Source organism: Polypterus senegalus, chromosome 2, assembly GCF_016835505.1.
Source record: "Polypterus senegalus isolate Bchr_013 chromosome 2, ASM1683550v1, whole genome shotgun sequence".
Lineage (NCBI taxonomy): Eukaryota > Metazoa > Chordata > Cladistia > Polypteriformes > Polypteridae > Polypterus > Polypterus senegalus.
In genome coordinates this window covers 301,675,761-301,695,505 of record NC_053155.1, presented here as the reverse complement: position 1 = coordinate 301,695,505, position 19,745 = coordinate 301,675,761, and the positions used below count along the sequence as shown (strand labels likewise).

The 19,745-nt window shown below is 37.0% G+C and overlaps 1 protein-coding gene across 2 annotated transcripts in view; it reads right to left on the bottom strand.

Moving 5' to 3' along the window:
* fndc3a (fibronectin type III domain containing 3A) overlaps positions 1-19,745 on the bottom strand; it is a 378,322-nt gene that overhangs the window by 128,963 nt on the left and 229,614 nt on the right. For both annotated transcript variants that reach the window (XM_039745857.1, XM_039745858.1), the window contains 3 exons: positions 15,929-16,005; positions 10,233-10,458; positions 5,936-6,223 (listed from right to left, as the gene is read on the bottom strand). In XM_039745857.1, the coding sequence (XP_039601791.1) occupies positions 5,936-6,223; positions 10,233-10,458; positions 15,929-16,005 (591 nt within the window). The remainder of the gene's footprint in view (positions 1-5,935; positions 6,224-10,232; positions 10,459-15,928; positions 16,006-19,745) is intronic.

Sequence of the window (19,745 nt, the reverse complement as noted above, 5' to 3'; positions counted from 1 at the left end):
AGAAAAAAAAAATCACCCAAGCACCCTGACTCTTATCTTAAAAAATATAATCTTGTTGAGAAATGCCAATCAGACTTTCACCCCGTCACAGCACAGAAACAGCTTTGACTGATTTTATAAATGGCGTTCTAATTCCTCCGACACAGGATAAGCCACTATTATTGTGCCTTCAGACTTAAAACGTTTGTTAAATGTTACTTTTCACAATATTGAACAATACAGAGTGTCTGAGAATTAAGTTGGCCTATCAGGCAGTGTTCTTAGCTGGTTTCTCTCAAATTTTCCCAACATGGGTTACAAGTCTGAAGGCAACACTCCTTCCTTTATGGAATCCCTTGAGATTTGGCACTTAATTTAAAATATTTTAACAGAAAATATATGCATTTTCCAAATTCTAAGCATATGACTGGACAAGTTGACATCTGGATTATGAAACATGAGATTTTTTCATGGATGTTTTACTCAGTTTGCTACTGTCCAGCGCTGGTCACCACTCTGCCCAGATCAATCAGAAATTTTGTTATGTCATTTCTCTCTGAAACCATGAAATTCAAATTTTCCATTGCTCACCACTACAAACTTACACAAGGTAACACATTAATTTAATACTGTATGCCAAAAGTAATTGAAGAGCAGGAGACAAAGCTTTCACACTATAGAACACCCAAACTCTGCATACCAAATTAGATTAACGTTAAACTTAAAGCCACTCTGTATAGATTCAAATTGTTCTCTATATGACATGATGTCTTAGCTTTATATATTTTTTAATTAATGTTGTATGTCTTTTTTATGCTATACTGTGTGCAAGGGGAAAAAATAAAATGTAGTATATAAATTATTAAACAGTAAAACATTAACATGTAAGAAGTAAAGATACATTGAGCAGTACTGGAGTGCATTCAGGTAAAGTACATTTTAAAGGCATTATAAAACAACAGGTAAGTAGCACTAAGAGCAGCTTAAATGTATTTGGATCATCTCTCAGTAGCAGATCCCTTGTGAAAGGTGCTACACGACCACTGTGGTAAAGAAATTACATTTTCTATGCGATCCTGCAAATTTCTGCTAGACAACCTTGTACTACGTGCCTGTGATTTAAGAGAAAAATTATTCTGAGAAATGTGGACGCTGCCCTTCCGTGCTTAATCGGTAGAAGGTCGAAACAATTCAAATACAAAACTTAACATAAAGAGGTCAGTACACCTTCTTAGATGTAAACCCTCCATCTTCTTAAAATAATTCATCACAAAAGCAACCTTGAATGTTGCAGGGTTTAGTGACCCAAATTCACCTTAAGGGACAGTAAGTAGTCATGCAGCGCAGTTTACAAAGAGAGATTTGCTTCGATAGCGCTGATCACACTCATTCGCAAAGATTTCCACTCTCCCAGGAGCCGACGGGGCACTCGAAGTGTCACAAACAGTGCGAGAAGAGAGGACGCCGGCCAAAACTGCAAAGCTCTTGACCCGGCAGAGCAGCCTGACATTCCGCGCCTCTGAGCGTCCTCTTTGTTTTCATAATCCCTCGCCGCAGTCTTCACATTGTTTACAGCTTGGCGCAGTTAAAAAGTAGAAAGATCCAAAGCTGTTTTCCTCATCTCTTCTACTATCAAGTACTGTCAATTAAAAAAAGTTATAATGTGGCAGTTTCTGCGACAGTTACGTGGACAAAATAAATAAAACTTCTCTGTCAGAACGCGCCTGGCAGCGGAGTCAAGAGAGGAGGACTGGGAGAGGGTGACGCGGGGTGCACTTCTATGGGATAGATCGGCGTGTTTGTGTTTACTTCTTTTCAATATCAGTAAAATAATTCTCACACAAATAATAACAATTCATAAAGACGATATAAAAATGGTGTCCACAAACGAAGTGATAAGTTCCTGTATTATAATATGTTCTGTGGTCATACGTAATTTCCGTTTTGCGTGGTCATACGTAATTCCCGTTTCAAATGCGAAAAGATTTTGATATATATAAATAGATACTGTACTGTATATAACTATTGTATGGCCTGCTAGGCTCATTAGCAGAAGTGCACCTAATGAGAATAAATTTAACTGAATTTAAAATAATGAGCAGGGTATTGAATTTCGCATCTGAAAGGAGAGAACTCCAAAAACAGAAGGTGGTGCAGTGGTACAGAAGACTCCATTAGTTGCTCTTCCCCTCAAGCTATTCAAAGCTGTTGTACAACCTCACTTATTTACAGTGTATATGGGATGTAACAGAAAGCATCTTTAATAATTAAATAAAATAAAGAAAAAGGGATGTAAGGCTGTTATAATGTAACCCATGCAACAGCATGCTAAGAATTACGGGTGCACTGGTGACCTAGATTATTGTCAGTGTATTAATCTGGATAGTGGAGTCGGAATTAGAGTCCTGGAGTCAGAAGCAGTTATTGGGATACTGGAGTCGGTGTCTGTAAAAATGAACCGACTCCGGCTCTGACTAACTGTAAATTGTAATATAATGTGTTCAAATTTTCAATTTCACTTATACTAATTCAATTAAACTATTTTTTCTTATAGCCTATTGGTAAAAATACAGTTTGGTTTTTTAATTTTGTATAATTTAACAAATCGTTTAAAAAAGCAACAGCGGCATCGCTACAGCCTTTAAACTCAATGATTGACAATGGCGGTAATGAAGTGCCTCGTATCATGTATGTTGTGTGTTTTCAGTCAACATAGTAAAAAGTTAGTCTAATTACAAATTGAGGAGTGACAATCCATGGTATCATAAATTGAGGAGTCAGAGTCAAAGCTTTTGTGCACCGATTCCAACACTCTGGCGCTAATGCTCTATGCTGTTGTCCTGGAGGAGTCAGATTTGGATTTAAGTTGAAGCTTTTGTGCACCGACTCCATCACTCTGGTGCTAAAGCTCTATGCGTTGTACCATTAAAACTTTATTACAGCAAATAAAAACATTTTAAGTTCAGCCACTGTTAGCCGATTCATTTTTTTTAGAGAAAGTCCAGAGAGGATTGACTAGGCTGATTCAGGATATAAGATGTATGAAGGTAGAGAGAAGATGGAAGAAACTAAATCTTTTCAGTTTAAGCAAATAGAGATCAAGAGATGACGTGACTGAAGTGTTTAAAATTATGAAGGGAATTAATGCAGTGGATTGAGGCTGTTACTTTAAAATAAATTCTTCTGCAAGAACATGGAGAAGCGGTGGATACTTGCTAAGGCCGTATTTTGTACAAATGCTGAAAAGCTTTCTTGTAAACAAAAAACTACAGACACATTAAATAAATTAACAAGTGCTGTGGTAGAGAGTAGAACTTTTCAATTCTAGACTTGATTATATTTTGTAGACTGTGGGATTGGAAAGCTTATCAGACTGAATAGCCTATTCTTTTTAAAAATGTTCTAATGCTCAACTTCTTTTTTCTTTGTTCTTTATTTCACCCTATACAATTTATTGTATTAGAAATTATCTCTGAGCCCTTTCTTATTTGCCATGATGATGAACAGGTTGCCAGATGAGATTAGACAGGAGTCCCCGTGGACTATGATGTCTGCTGATGACATTGTAATCTGTAGCCACAGTAGGGAGCAGCTTGAGGAGACCTGGAGAGTTGGAGATCTGCTCTAGAGAGGAGAGGAATGAAGGTCAGTGGGACCACTAAAACAGAATATGTGTGTGTGAATAAAAGGACGGTCAGTGGAATGGTGAGGATGGAGGGAGTAGAGTTGGTGAAGGTTGATCAATAATGGGGAGTGTGGAAGAGAGTGCAGGCAGGGTGGAAAGGGTGGAGAAGAGTTGCAGGAGTAATTTGTGACAGACAGTTATCAGCAACCCGCCGGGGTGTGGGAGGTCCCCCTCCTCGTAAATTTAGTGTGACCCACCTTTGTGCTGGGGTCCCCCTCAGTGAATTTGGCATGGTCGTCAAAGTAGGGAGGTGAGGTCCCGTATGAATGTCAGAGTGTTACATGAATGAAGCGTGATTGGCAATGCTTTTTTCTTCCATGAATCGAGCTTGATCGTCAGAGAGGGGATTGGAGAAGTTGTCCAGGATTGGCTGCAATCCAACTGCTGCCACTGTGAATCAAGCATGCACATCAGAACAATAGTTCCACAACCCACAAGAAAAGCTGCTGTGTTCCACAGGTTGGTGAACGCTGGTTTGGAGGATTAAACAAACAACTGTTTTTACAAAGGTTAAGACACACCTTGCTAAGTAAAAAGATATATAACTGAGCACTCATGCTACAATATTTACTCCCAGTTGAGAATTTCAGGTTATATAGCACGATGTGTGGAGTGCAAGTCCAAGGAGGTTACGCTCAAGCTTTAGAACACTGGTGAGTCCTCATCTGGAGTACTGTGTGTAGTTTTGGTCTCCATGCTACAAAAATGACATAGCAGTGCTAGAAAAAGGTCCAGAGAAGAGCGACTAGGCTGATTCCAGGGCTACTGGGGTTGAATTATGATGAAAGATTAAAAGAGCTGAGCCTTTACAGTTTAAGCAAAAGGACTTTATGAGAAGACATGATTGAAGTGTTTAAAACTATGAGGGGAATTAGACCAGTGAATCAAGACAGTTATTTTAAAATGAATTATACAGACAACCATAAACACTTGGAATAAGCTACCAAGTAGTGTGGTAGACATTAGGACTGTAGGAACTTTCAAAACTGGACTTGATGTTATTTTGAGTGAATTAAGTGGATAGGACTGGCAAGCATTGTTGGGCTGAAGGCTCTGCTCTTGTCTAGATTGTTCCAATGTTTCTAACATGTAAAAAGCAGCAGCAATATACGTATGGGTAAACACAAGAATAGCTATTAATTCAAGGCAAATGATAAACTACTCAAAGCAGGCGATGTGCCGTAGTGGTTATGGGTACAAATCCCGCTACTGACACCGTGTGACCACAAACAAGTCACTTTGCCTGACTATGCTCCAACTGGGGAAAAAAAAAATCCAACTAATTGCATATTAAATGTTGTAAGCCAACTTGGATAAATATCTTCCATGCAATACACTATGCACAGTAATGCTTTACACATAAAAAAAAATAATGCTGGCAATAACAAGAAAATGTCATGAGGTTTCTTTTTCTTTCTTTAGTCCACAGTATGAAGTGGTTATGGTATGGAGTTGGTGAAACAAAAAAAAAAAAACAATAAGACAAGTGATTTTGTACATTCATGCAAAGATACAGTACGTTGCACCACATGACATATGCAAAGTTCCCAGTAATATAAGTAAAATGCTTACAGAGGTGGCAGAACACCCATTGACTTACGTACTTACCCAAAATTTTGTTATATTAAAACTTCTCAAGTGTTTAATCTTGACTAACATTGGTAAAATTTAGCAGTAAAAATTAAATGCACTAAAATATGTGAGCTATTCTTTAAGGTAAAGAGCAACACAAATGCCATTTTCTAAGGCTCTGACTAAATCCAAGCCATGGCTGACCAGTACTGCTTAATGCCATTTCACTAAATCTTCTAGTCCAGGTCTTTCACGGGTGTGAGTGTGATGGACTCTCATGACATTTATGTCAATGAAAGGGGCCTTTTAGACCAAATACAGATATTGCACAATGATTGCTTTAAACAGAATAGTTACACAAAAAACTAATTTGATTACATTATCTTTAATGTTATGTTACTGTGTATTTTAGGGATGTTATGGTTTTATTCATGTTCACAGGCTGACCTCAAATCAGCTTACACCCACTAGGGCCCTAAAACCATCCAATTAAAACATATTAAATACTGGACTATATTACTGCACAGCTTAAAGTATAATTGTAATTCTTTCTATAATCCAAACTGTAAATTCCTCATCTCAAATTATCTTCAAAAACCATGGATAAATAATGATCATTTTAGTGATAATGCATAAATCACAGTTTTCAATGAAAGCATCCACCATGTTTTGGATTTTTCCATTCACGAATGAGCCTACCTTGCACTTCCATCTCTATTCGAGGATTTCCTTTCACTTTTCCTACTTGTTTCCCTTTGATGACTGCTGTTGCTGATCCCACTGAAGACAGTCCCTTCCCAAGGCCATTTTGGCAATCCACAGGTGAAGTACAGTGCATTTTTTGAGGGGAGGAGGGAGGACTGTTCATTTTGTCTTTTGACTGACCACCCTGTCTGTCTTTCAGTTTTTTTTGCAAACGTTCATGTGTTTTACTAGTCCTTTCATCTCTATGAACAAATGCTGACCGTCCATGAGGAGAAAGTGTATCTGTAAAATAAAAAATAGAAATAATACTTAAACATGTAGCACAGCTAGACAAACTATGAGATTCACATGATGTAAAATTAGAGGTTAACAAAAGTTTCAGACAGAAAATAAAAAATATATATACAGTATATATCTGATGCAGAATTCAGCTTCAAAATGTAAGCAAATAAATCGAGTGGTATTTTCTGAACTGATGGATGTGATTTTGGACTAGGAGGTCATATAGCATGTAGATTAGCTTGATGCTGACACAACTTCAAAGACAGGTTTTGTTTTTATTGTAGTAAATGTTGGCCTGTCCAGATACTTAACTGACTGAGGTAGAAACGCAGACATAGATCAGATACCAGTGATTTTATTCTTCTATCCCAATAATAAAAGCATAAACTAACAACAAACTCTATGAACTCTGTATGCCCGGACACACACTAAAACTCCTGCAAACCACACACTAACTAACATGCTGCATTTCAAACGCACGTCTGGGAGATATCATATGGTTGCAATTGTTTGTTTGAACCATCTTATGTTTTTATTTAGATTTCTAGCCAAATTGAGCAAGCCATTAAGAAGGCTAACAGAATGTCAGGTTATATAGCACCCTGATGTGTGAAGTACAAGTCCAAGGAAGTTATGCTGAAGCTTTATAACACACTGGTGAGGCCTCATCTGGAGTACTGTGTGCAGTTTTGGTCTCTAAGCTACAAAATGACATAGCAGCACTAGAAAATGTCCAAAGAAGAACAACTAGGCTGATTCACGGCCTACAGGGGATGAATTATAAAATAAAATTAAAAGAGCTGAGCCTTTCGAACTTAAGCAAAAGAAGGTTAAGAAGAGGCATGACTGAAGTGTTTAAAATTATGAAGCGAACTAGTCTAGTGGGTCGACACTGTGACTTTAAAATGAGTTCATCAAGAACATGGGGACACAGTTGGAAATCTGTTAAGGGTAAATTTCGCACACACACACAGAAACACAGACAAATGGAATAAGTGACCAAGTAGTGCGGTAGACAGTTACAACTTTAGGGACTTTCAGAACTTGATGTTTTTCTTAGAAGAGTTAAGTGGAATAGGACTGGCGAGCTTCCAGTGGCACCCACTGACTCCCATACACACACACACACACACACACACACAAAAAAAACTTTCCACAAAACCATAGAAGAGGTTGCAAGTTTTATAACTTGAGCTTTAAGCAAGTCTAATTACAACAATTGAAAATATGCAAAGAAAACAGATAATTCACATCAATTTTAACTTAAATCTCTGAGTTCTGACTCGATGGGAACTTGAGCTGGATAAGTAGAAACGAGAGAATTGGCTCTCCTTCCTGAAGGAGCAGATCTTTGCGAGAGGTGAAGCAGAACTGTAGTACAGTGCCCTCCGTAATGTTTAGGACAAAGACACATTTGTACTTGATTTCTCCTTCTTCTCCACAGTTTAAAATTACAAATGAAACAACTCAAAATGTGATTAAATTACACAATCCAGGCATTCATTTAAGGGTATCTGCATAAATTTTGGTCACACCATGTAGAAATGACAATTATTCAGTCCATACTCAATCAATCAATCAATCAACATTTATTTATATAGCACATATTCATACAAAAAAAATGTAGCTCAAAGTGCTTTACAAAATGAATAGAGTAATAGAAGACACAATAAAAGATAAACATAAGTCAACATTAATTAACATAGAATAAGAGTAAGGTCCGATGGCCAGGGTGGACAGAAAAACAAAAACTCCAAAAGCTGGAGAAAAAAATAAAATCTGTAGGGGTTCCAGACCAAGAGACCGCCCAGTCCCCTCTGGGCATACTAATCAGTGAGGACATCTAACACTTCTGTGTGCAAGAAAATCCTAGCTCTACAGTATTTATTTAAAGTGGTTACAGGTAATTCTGCTATTGTTTCCGTTGGTAATCTCTTTCAATTGTTTAAAAGACTTAGAAAGTCTTCTTTCTGAATTGAAGATCTGAGGGTCAGTGGGTTTTATTAGAACATTGTGTTCCTTTAATGTGGGTAGTAACATACTTTATAATATGGAAGAATATATGCTCAATTTGTATTGCATATATGTTGCTATAAGGGAAAGGTACTATATAAATAAAATGAATTATTATTGTTGTTTTTATTGTTATTATTATTATTATTCAGAGTTTGTATTCTGCTCTGTTAATTTTAAATCCTGTCACTAGCAATATATATTAAGAACTGGGTTTCATGTATGTTAAACAGCTTAATACCAGCCATTTTATTTAAGCTTTAACCAAATCCATATCTTTAAAGGTACTTATTATGTACCTCATACCCATAAAATATTTCCACAGGCGATAATTAGTGTTATGGCAAGGTGATGAGTCATATTTGTGAGACGACTCATTGTATTAAAACTGACAAAATGTAAGTCCTAGTAGCTAGAGTATGTATCGTAGTTTGTTCTGGAGGATAGCAAACAGTTTTTTAGCTGTACATGATTAGGTCAAGTGGACAAAAAAAGCCAGAAGGCCAGCTTTTGCTGTTTTCGTAGTTGTTGCTGGCTCACTGCGCAGAGAGATGTGTGAGTATGAGAAAGGAGCCAGAAATGGTGAGACCTTGACTGTTGTCATAGCTATAGCTCTCTTCCGTTGTTGTTTTGCCGGGAATGGGTGAAAGCAACAGCGCTCAGCCAAATGTGTACTGTATAAGCCAAAAAAAAAATTAAAAAAAATTCCGATTTGACCTTTCTCATTCACATGGCATGGTGAAAAACTGGACAGATATGCAATCTTGGATCACATATGAAAGGGACTCAAATCTGATCAGATTTCCATGTCCACACAGCCCTGAAAACATCAGATTTATGTCAAATTAAGGGGGAAAAAAAACAAATTTGAGTCACTTCAGCCTGGTAATGTGAATGAAGTATTATAATTATTTTATTATTATTATTATTGTTGTTTCCATTCAGGGATGGTATTCTGCTCTGTTAAAATTAAATCCTATTATTAGCAATATATATTTTGAACTGGGTTTCGTGTATGTTAAATAGTTTCATACTAGCCATTTTATCTAAGTTTTAATCAAACCTTTATTTGTACATCATACCCACAAAATACTTGCACAGGGAATTATTAGTGTTATGCAAAGGTGATGTGACTTACGTCCTGTTTTTGTTCAAGGAATATCTTGGAGTTTAAAGATAGGGTGTTACTGATAAGACAATTAATGACATCTGTAAGCAAATAAGCTGACTAAGAGTCACTGAAAAATCATAAGACATGGCCTAACTCTTGTTTAGTATAAACAAGGCAGTTTAGGATTGATTTATGACGTAGCTATGAGAAAGGAGACAATTTTCAAGCAATATAGAGTGCATACTGTCTTAATTGGGTATTCAGGACTTTTATGTTTAAGATCTGGATGAGCACCAATCCTAATAAAGACCTCCTTTTGTTAAAATGAATATTGTGAATTTTTTTTTTTTCCCACAACTCTGTGATGTTCTGTGATTTTCTATGCTCCATAGTGACTTGTGTCCTGTCCATGTCTGTAGAAATGCCTGTTTACCAAAGACAATTTGAAGATTGCAGAAAAAGTTACACCAGTCAATTTGAGCTCAATATGAGCAAGAAAAATCTAAAATATAGAAAGCTTACACTATGAAACATATCAATGAACACAAAATGACAACTGGTATTTTAATGATTGCTGTTCCAGTAAATGAATATTTGCTGTCAAAAATAAATACATACTACAAAGAACATTTTTATTTGAACTATATGAATAAATATCTCTTTGCCCTGTAAAAATAATTTTATTTAATTAAAAAATGCATTTTACTACAAAGAAAGAAACAAAAATTGATAAAAATGTACATATGTAAACTCTAAATGATTTGTTTTATTATTGTTTTATTTTCAAAACAGAGCACAAATAGCAAAAGAAAACATCTGGAATGAAACATTGGATTCTTACCTATCCTTTGAATTTGCCTATTACTTAAAAAAACCTCAACAAACCTTGGTCCCCATAGACGTGTCCCGGGTGGTACTGAGGGATGTACTGGGTGCCCATGTCTCCTGCACCAGTCACTGTGGAGTACATGTGGTGTGGTGGAGAAGGAATAATGGCAGGGTGCGGGATGAACGTCAAGTGGTGAGGACTTGGGTGCAAAGGTGAGTGGCTTTGGTGGTACTCTGGCTGAGGTAAGACCAAGACCCTTCGAACACCATTTTCTTCAAGAACCTGCACGGCTCAGACAAATAAACAGAGAGTAAGAGAATAGCTCATACAAACATAGGAGAATTTTTTTTTTCTTTTTTTTTGGTATTACTGACTAATTCACACAAAATAATATAATTAGCAAGATGCAGTTAAGTATATGCAGTGGATTCAGAAAGTATTCAGACCTGTTCACTTTCTGCACACTTTACTTTGTTTTAGATTTAATTTTGAAAGGATAAATTTGGCATTTTTGCCCATCAATCAACACTCAATAACCCATAATGACTAAGTGAAAACGGCATTCAGAAAGGTTTGCACATTTATGAAAAATCAAAAACTGAATTTTCTCATTCATGCAAGCATTTAGACCTTTTGCTGTGACATTCCAAGTTTTGGTCTTGTGCATTCTGTTAGCTTTAAGTTTCCTTCAGATGTGTCCAGAAGTCCACCTGTGACAAACTGAATTTACTGGTTTAGAAATGCACACATGTAGCTATGTATAGAACATCCCACAATTCACAATGCATGACAAAAAGCACAACATGAAGTCCAAAGAACACTCTATAGACCTCCACGATCAAATTGAAATGAAGTATAGATCAGGGCAAGGAGATAAAAACATTTCTAAGGTGTTGAGTGTTCTCAGGAACACCGTAGTCTCAACATTTGTGAAATGAAAGAAGTTCAAAACCAGCAGGATTCTTCATAGAGTTTTCTTTCTGGCGAAATTTTGTAACTGGGCAAGACCAGTCTTAGTCAGGAAGGAGACTAAGAACCAAATGCTCACAGTAACACAGCTTGTCGGATGGATAACCATCGTAGTAGCACTCCATTAATCAGGCATTTAAAGTAGATAAGTTAGACGGAAGCCACTCTTGAGTGAAAGGCATGACATTCTAAAGGACTTTGAGAGCCTGAGGAAAAAGATTTTCTTGTCTGTCAAGGCAGAAAATCAACTCTTTTGGTCAGAATTCCAAGCTCCAGGTCTGGCAAAGACTAAGCACTGCTCATCACATGCCTAGTACCTCTCACACTGTGAAGCATGGTGGTGGAAACATAACAATATTGGGGTGATTCTCAGGGGCAGGGACAAGGAGACTGATCACAACTGAGATGAGGATGAATGCAGCCAAATACTGAGAGAAGAAAACCTGTCCCAGAATGTACCTGACCTTAGGCTGAGTTAAAGGGTCACATCAACAACAACCCGAAGCATACAGCCAAGACAACAACTGGAGTGGACATTGGGAAAAGTCTCTGACTGTCCATAAGTGGCCCAGTCAAAGTCCAGTGAGAAGCGAAGCAAAGACAGCTGCTGTACAGGCTTTTAAATGATCAAACGCGCAGCACGACAAGCAGAACATGTAGCTCGGCAGCAGGAGCAGCAAGCCAGCAGCTAATCCGTCCGCATCTCCTTAGTGTGCATTTAGCCACCCACTTCACAATGCAAGCAGCAGAGACGCGAAGTGGCTCGCACGTACTGCACCCCAGTGGGAAGTGGGTGAGTGAAGCAAACAGGGGGGAAAGCTCCCTAGTCTACAACAAAATAAAGTATGCAGAATGTAAAGGGGTCTGAATATGTTCTGAACACACAGTATAATGTAGTTTAATTTAAATATGCAATTTTTTTAAGACATAAACAGACATTCAGAAAAATAATTCTTACTTATATTATCAATAAAATTAGGGTGCAACATTTTGGATTGGCATGATAAAAATTAGTTTTCAGTCAGTTTTCAAACTACGAACCATCCAAAACAGATTTTCTCTGAGATGTACAGGCTAATTTGACAAGCAACTCTGCCTCTCTATCAGTTATTATGGGTGTGTGTGTGAGGGTGGCCGGAGATGGACTGATGCCCCTTTAGGTCTGGGTTCCAGCCTCTTGCAAATCTTGAGTTGGAATAAAGCAGCTTGAGAAAATAAACAAATGAATCAATGAAATATTTCTACATAGTGACGTTTTATTACCCTAGTAACAACTGATGACTAATCCGAGCTTCAGTGTTAAATGAATCACAGATTTAGCATAAACTGCTATATTGAAAAAAAGATCATTCTGACGTTAACCTCAATTGTGCTTATCATTCTTCTCCAGCAGTTTCACAAGCTTAAAAGTTGTTAATGTTTTGTTAATAACAAATGTCATAATTGTAAACATCTATTCTTGTGTTTATGGAAAATATATAACAGATAAAACACTAATACACAAGAAAAACAGTGAGTACAACCAGAAAATTAAATCAAAGTACAATATACTATTTGGTTAAACTGTAGTTATGTAAATTCAACAAATTAAATTATTTAGCCAATTAAGGGGTCTGGATGGACAAATGATTAAGATAAATAGGAAAAAGATGGAATACTGGAGGACTTAATGATCAGTATTCAGAAGTCAGCCTGCAGGGAGAGTCATTGAAAAGAGTGGATATATTTAAATATCAAGGCTAAGTGGTGGCCAAGACGGAAAATTAAATGCAGAGAAAACCTATAAAGTGTAATGTGGATGGAACAATTGGAAGAAGGTATCAGGAGTACTGTGTGATTGAAGAATTAGGGTAAGGTTAAATGTCAGGTTTTTAACACTAGAATTACCAGAGCCTACGAAAAAACTCGTAAATCCGTCCCACCTTAAATCGCTTCTTAAAATCATTCACAGCTCTCCAACAGCGTCTTTTGTCATCTAAATGTGCTGAGAAAATCAGGTTGCAAGATGCAGGCCATTCCATACCCGCACCGACTTAGAACGTTCACAAACTTCTCCCAGCTCATGCCTTGATTGATTTTCTGGGAGTGAAGTGGAGTTTTAGAGTGGAAATAATAGATCGTTGTTTGGAACACACGCAATTCATGTCTGTTCCATTTCTACAGTAATCTGTGTAAACACATTGTTAAAACAGAAACATTTTTTATATTCTAGTAGTAGATGACAAAATGTAGGCATAAACTATATAATGTATGAAGCCTGGAGTATCAAAGAAATACTTTCACAAAAGGTACGAATCTAACACAACAATTGCGCTTTTATTCAAAAATATAACTGCAGAAACAAAAAGCCGCCTTAACATGCGACATTAACACTTGTTTATTATGGTTGCCTCCGTGGCGCAATAGACTCAGCTGCCGACTGGGAATCAAAAGGTCGCAAGTTCGATTCTGCACCACTCCGTTTTGAGAAGTAAACTGCTCTTAGTCTTACTATTTTAGAATAAAAACATACATTTGATTTCAATCTGTAACAGCCGGTGTAATTTATGATACTTGTAAAGGTTAGCATTGGTTTTTTTTTTTTAGTCAGTTTTATTATCTCAGCCGCGTTCACGAGCCCAAACACAACACACCCCCACATCTGACACTGCTGTTTTCACATAGACGCGCTGTAACAGAGGTAAACTCAGCTCCCTTCTACATCAGAGCAAGAATGTACATACCATAAATAAATAAATAAATAAATAAAGGTAAATTGTTGTGTTAGATTTGTACCTTTTGTGAAAGTATTTCTTGGATACTTCAGGCTTCATACATTATATAGTTTATGCCTAAATTTTGTCATCTACTACTAGAATATAAAAAACTTTTCTGTTTTAACAATGTGTTTACACAGATTACTGTAGAAACGGAACAGACATGAAATGTGTGTGTTCCAAACAACGATCTATTATTTCCACTGTAAAACTCCATCCACTTCACTCCCAGAAAATCAATCAAGGCATGAGCTGGGAGAAGTTTGTGCACGTTCTAAATCATTGGGGGGATGGAATAGCTGGCTGCTTGCAGCCTGATTTTATCAGCACATTTAGATGACAAAAGACGCTGGTGGAGAGCTGTGAAGGATTTTAAGAAGCGATTTAAGGTGGGACGGATTTACGAGTTTTTTTCGTAGGCTCTGGTAATTCTAGTGTTAAGAAAGTGGTAAAACCAGCAATAATTTTTGGAGCTGAGACGTGGGGAGTAAAGGGGGTGCAGGAGAATTAGTTGGATGTAGGAGAAATGAGAACGTGTGGAGTTACAAAAAAAGGACAGAATAAGAAATGAGACAATCAGAGGTATAATAAAAGTGGGAGAGAAATCTAAGAAAGTACAGGAAAGTAGGTTGAAGTGGCATGGACATGTGATGAGGAGAGACAAGGAATATGTGGGCAAAAGAGTGATGGCAATTGAAGTTAAGAAGGAAGAGAAAGTGAGGGAGGCCAACGTGGAGATGACTGGATAAAGAAAAAGACAATCTGAAGGGAAAAGGTCCGATTGGGCAGGAGGTGCAGGGCGGAGCTGTTTGGAGAAGGCTGATCTGGCACATCGACCCCACACAGAAATGGAAAAAGATGAAGATGAAAAAGAAGAAGAAATGTTTATTTGTCTGATTTCAATCATTGTTAACTTAAAACACATGAACACATTTTAATGCTGATGGTACAATGTATACTCAAAAACACATACTTCTACTTACAAAAAATACACACACACTGCACATTACCCTTTAATAGCTGAAAGAAAAATGTATTTTAAACCAGTGGTGTAAAATTATCTAACAAAAGACTGAATAATTTCAAATACAGCATCGGGTACTATCTTTGGAGATGGTTGTGAAACAAAGAAACTGCAAAAGACAAGAAGGTCCCTATGCTTCTTTGTCCAGGTGTCTGGCTGCCAATGGTCATCCCTTTCCTGCATTACTAACCAAGTGCTGTAACATGTTTAGAGTACTGTCTAATTTGGACTTAAGCCTTGTCTATGTGTTTGTTCTTAACAAAAACTTCAGAAGGCTTTAGTATACAGAAAGTCTTTATCTTTTGAAAGGGTCTTCTGGATAAACGTTCTCAACTTCAAATAGTTTATGAAGATACTGATGTACTTATACAGGGAGTGTAGTGATGCAAAACGTTGGACTTGTGGCTTCAAATCCTGCTACTTACTCTGTATCGCCATGTGCCTGTTGTCCAATTTAGAAAAAAGAAAAAACAAAAATAAATGTGACTAGTTGTATCTCAAATGTAGCCAGTTGCTTTGGATAAAGGTGACAGGCAAATTGTAACAGTAATAATAACACTAATAAACGCAAATTCAGAACCCATCTCCTCATTCTCCAACCCTATTTTAAATATTTTCAATTCCATAATTCACACATGGTTTGCCTAGCTTTCTTCTGATCTTTCCCACACTATTCATTCAGTCTGAACATTAGCCCTCTAAGCCATCTATCATCTATTGTTGCATTTGTTTAAAACTGCTCCTCACGTGATACAGCTTTCTCAGCAGATTAGAATGTCTCATCTACTAGAGCCAGATTCAAACCAGATCAGATCAGATTTGAAAAGGTAAAAACTGAAATAACCACACATACTAAGAGAACTGATCACATGTGGAATGTAAAGGATGGTCAAATGCCACAAGATGGCAGAAAATGCCAAAAGAAGCAAGAAATTTCACAGAAGATTGTCACAAAACTAATTATAAAATACATGAAGAAATGAACTTTGCTACACATATTTACCTGCGAAACATATCCAGGAGGCACATAAATTGGAGGCACTGAACCATTTGGTGACATCATTGGAACCTGAGCAGGACCTTCAAAAAGATGAAAATAATAAAAACACACACTGTAAATTAAGCATGCATATTTTTCCAGAATCATCTGTATGAACATTGAAGAATCTGGCATATCCTCCTCAGTATCACCTGCCATGATACAAGAGAATGAATGCTTTACTACTAATCCTTCAGTTTTAAAACAACATGGCCTCATTTTAAAGTGCATCTTGCATTTAGAGTAGAATAACCTGTGCTTAATCTAAAAGAAGACTACAATAAACAGAACATTAGCTTGAAATAACCGCTTACACTACTGCCTATTATAGGGTCTGCTGATTAAGCTCCTGCTTTTTAAAGAATTCATCAAAAAGATGTTGGCCAACGTTAGACCACTGAAACAAAAAGCACAAATCATACGATAATTAGATCCAATAAAACAAATTGCTATTCATAACAACTACTGCCTCCATGATACTAACGGGGTAGAATCTTCAAAATAACTTTCAAGACCCAGATGTTAAAGTTACGCACAAATTATTTTATAGTTTTTTAAATTAAAATTTAAATTAAAAAAAAAATCTTTTGCATGTGCTGTATCTAGAGTATATTAGCCATGTCAAGTCAAGTGGTTTTGTTGTCATACCATCCAAACACCATATTGCAGAAAATGACACTCCCCAGGACCACAGTGCAATATATATACAGTACATAAACACAGGACATGTGCAAGACAGGTAAAGGACTATACTATATTATAAAGAGATAAATGGGTGGCGCGGTGGCGCAGTGGGTAGCACTGCTGCCTCATAGTTAGGAGACCCGGGTTCACTTCCTGGGTTCTCCCTGCATGGAGTTTGCATGTTCTCCCCTTGTCTGCGTGGGTTTCCTCCAGGTACTCTGGTTTCCTTCCACAGTCCAAAGACATGCAGGTTAGGTGCATTGGCGATTCTAAATTGTCCCTAGTGTGTGCTTGGTGTGTGGGTGTGTGTGTCCACACCCTGAGGTGGGCTGGTGCCCTGCCTGGTGTTTGTTCCTGCGTTGCGCCCTGTGTTGGCTGGGATTGGCTTCAGCAGACCCCCGTGACCCTGTAGTTAGGATTTAGCGGGTTCGATAATGGATGGATGGATAAAAAGATAAATAAATCTACTATATAATAAAACACTAAGGTCTGTGTCTATATACTGTGAATGATTTTATATATATATATATTATATATATATACACACACGTATACATACAGGGTGTCCATAAAATCTGTGTTCAATTTAAAATAGTTGTAACTTTTAAGTATAAGTGATAGAAAGAATTAGTAAAAAGGATTAAAATGCTTGATGTATCTAGTTTGTTTTTGTCTTTAGAAGTTTTTTTTTGCTGTATTTGCTGAAAATCCACATGTGTCTGTTGAACATGAAAGAGATGTTCAACTCCCAAAGTTAATGTGTGGTGTGCTTTGAGAAAAAAAAATCGAGTCATAGGGCCATTCTTTTTTGAAGGGTGTGTTGTTAATGGTGGAAGCTATTTAGAAATGCTACAAAATGACTTTATTCCTCAACTTGAACAATTAGGACTGATTGAGAATACAGTGTTTCAGCAAGATGGTGCTCCTTGTCACTTTGCTTTGCATGTTCGACAGTTTCTACTATATATGAGAAATTCCCTAACAGATGGATTGGAAGAAGTGGACCATTTTCTTGGCCTCCACGTTCGCCAGATTTGACTCCATTGGATTTCTTTTTATGGGTACATGTGAAAACAACTGATTATTCAACCAAACCTCAATCTTTAGAAGACTTGCAAGCGAGGATAACTGATGTGATTGCTGGTATTACTGAAAATGTTTTCCCGAGAACTACAGAATTGTATTACCCTTTGTATTAGTAATGATGGTAGACATGTTGAAAATTAACAAGAACAATAAAAAATGTAGGTGTTTCTTCTTTCTAATCCTTTTTAAAGATTCTTTCTATCACATTAACTTTCAAAGTTACAACTATTTTAAATTTCACACAGACTTTATGGACACCCTGTATATATACATAAATAATTACTCATCCAAACCTTTACTTTCACATTTATTTTTTATGTCTATTCTTGAAACAATTTCATTTCCCAGCAGACACTGATAAAGCTTACATTTTGTACACTAGATTGTTTTTTTTTTCCTGCTGCATTCACCCATCTTCTCCTTCCATCTCTTGCAGTTGCCCTAATGAATTTCAGTGTGTCATTTATTTGTTTTTCTTGATGATGTTGCTTTTCTCTTGCATTTCACTAAGCACGTACATACATTTTCATTCTAGCTTCTTCCAGTGTTGGGTTACAGAGTGGGCACAATGCCTCTGCTGGAAGCCCTGGACCCAGAGTTGGTCATACAGATTACATACCCCTTATCCAGTGTTTCTCAACCACTTCTTATTCACAGGAGGCCGCCATTGGCTAACATGGATGTAAGACTTGTTCACGGATTAATGTACCCAGCCCAGTTTTTCCTACATTGCCACCAAAGACATCAACACAGCCATGAGAGACTTTTTATCCTGTTTGTAATTGTGTTCCATTCAACCTCCCTGGGATATTTGATAAAAGCATATTAATTCCAATGTGATGCGTTACTTGCCTCACACTATACGTGTACAAATCACATATTTCAGTAATGAAAAAGAGCAGACAACATGGAAACGTATGATTTATTCAAAAGAAGACACCCTTAGATATGTAAAAATACCATTATTGCTTGATCGAATTGTGGGTTTATTGCAACATACACAAACAATTTTGAAATATGGCAGTGACCACTTGTGCATAAGTGATTAAGTCTGCCTAGAAATAGCTGAAACTAAAAAACAAGAAGCTAATTAAAGCTGAAATTTATAAACAGCTGCCGATAAAGAGGCAGATGGAGGAAACCCACATCACTTGTACTTCTCAATGGTATAAAGCGAGTACACCAAAGATTTTCAGGCTGTTTAACAAAAGAGGTATGGTAGAATTTTTTTTTTTTTTTAATATATTTTCAACAAGCTAATTAAAAGTGCAGGTTCAGCTCTGGGATGCACTCTGGACTTTCTGGAGGTTTTAGTGAAGGAGAAAATTAAAATAAAACTTGAGTGCCATTATGAATAATGTCAAGAAATGCAACAGGGGGCTCCTTTATACCAAGCGATAGAGCGATAGAGCGATAGAGCAGACAGACAGATAGATAGATAGATAGATAGATAGATAGATAGATAGATAGATAGATAGATAGATAGATAGATAGATAGATAGATAGATACTTTATTAATCCCAAGGGGAAATTCACAAAAAGAAAGGAAAAAAAAATCAGTATTGGCAGTCCAGTCCAATTTGTCATCCAGCTGCACTCCCAGATATTTAAATATGTCTGCATAATGCCTCAGTGTGACAGGGACCACCAAATCACGAGTCTTCTTTCTTTTTAATTTTCTTGCTTTATAGCTATTCAGGTGCGTGTTCAGACCGAAGTGTGTGTGTGTTTATTTATTTACTTACTTATCTAACTATTAATGTATTTATTTATTTAAAGAGCTTCTGTAAAAGGCCAAAATTTCCACCTGAGGACAAATAAAGTTCAACCTATATACTTTGTTAATCCCTGTGGGGAAATTGTCTTTTCTCTTAACCTTTAGGGGTCTGAGTGCAAAGTCAACCATTGCACAGCAGCATCCCAGAGCAATTTTCAGGTTAAGGGTCTTGCTCAAGTTTTTAATCAGCAATTGTTATCATTTTTTTCCCCTTTGACAGCCCTTTCTTGTATA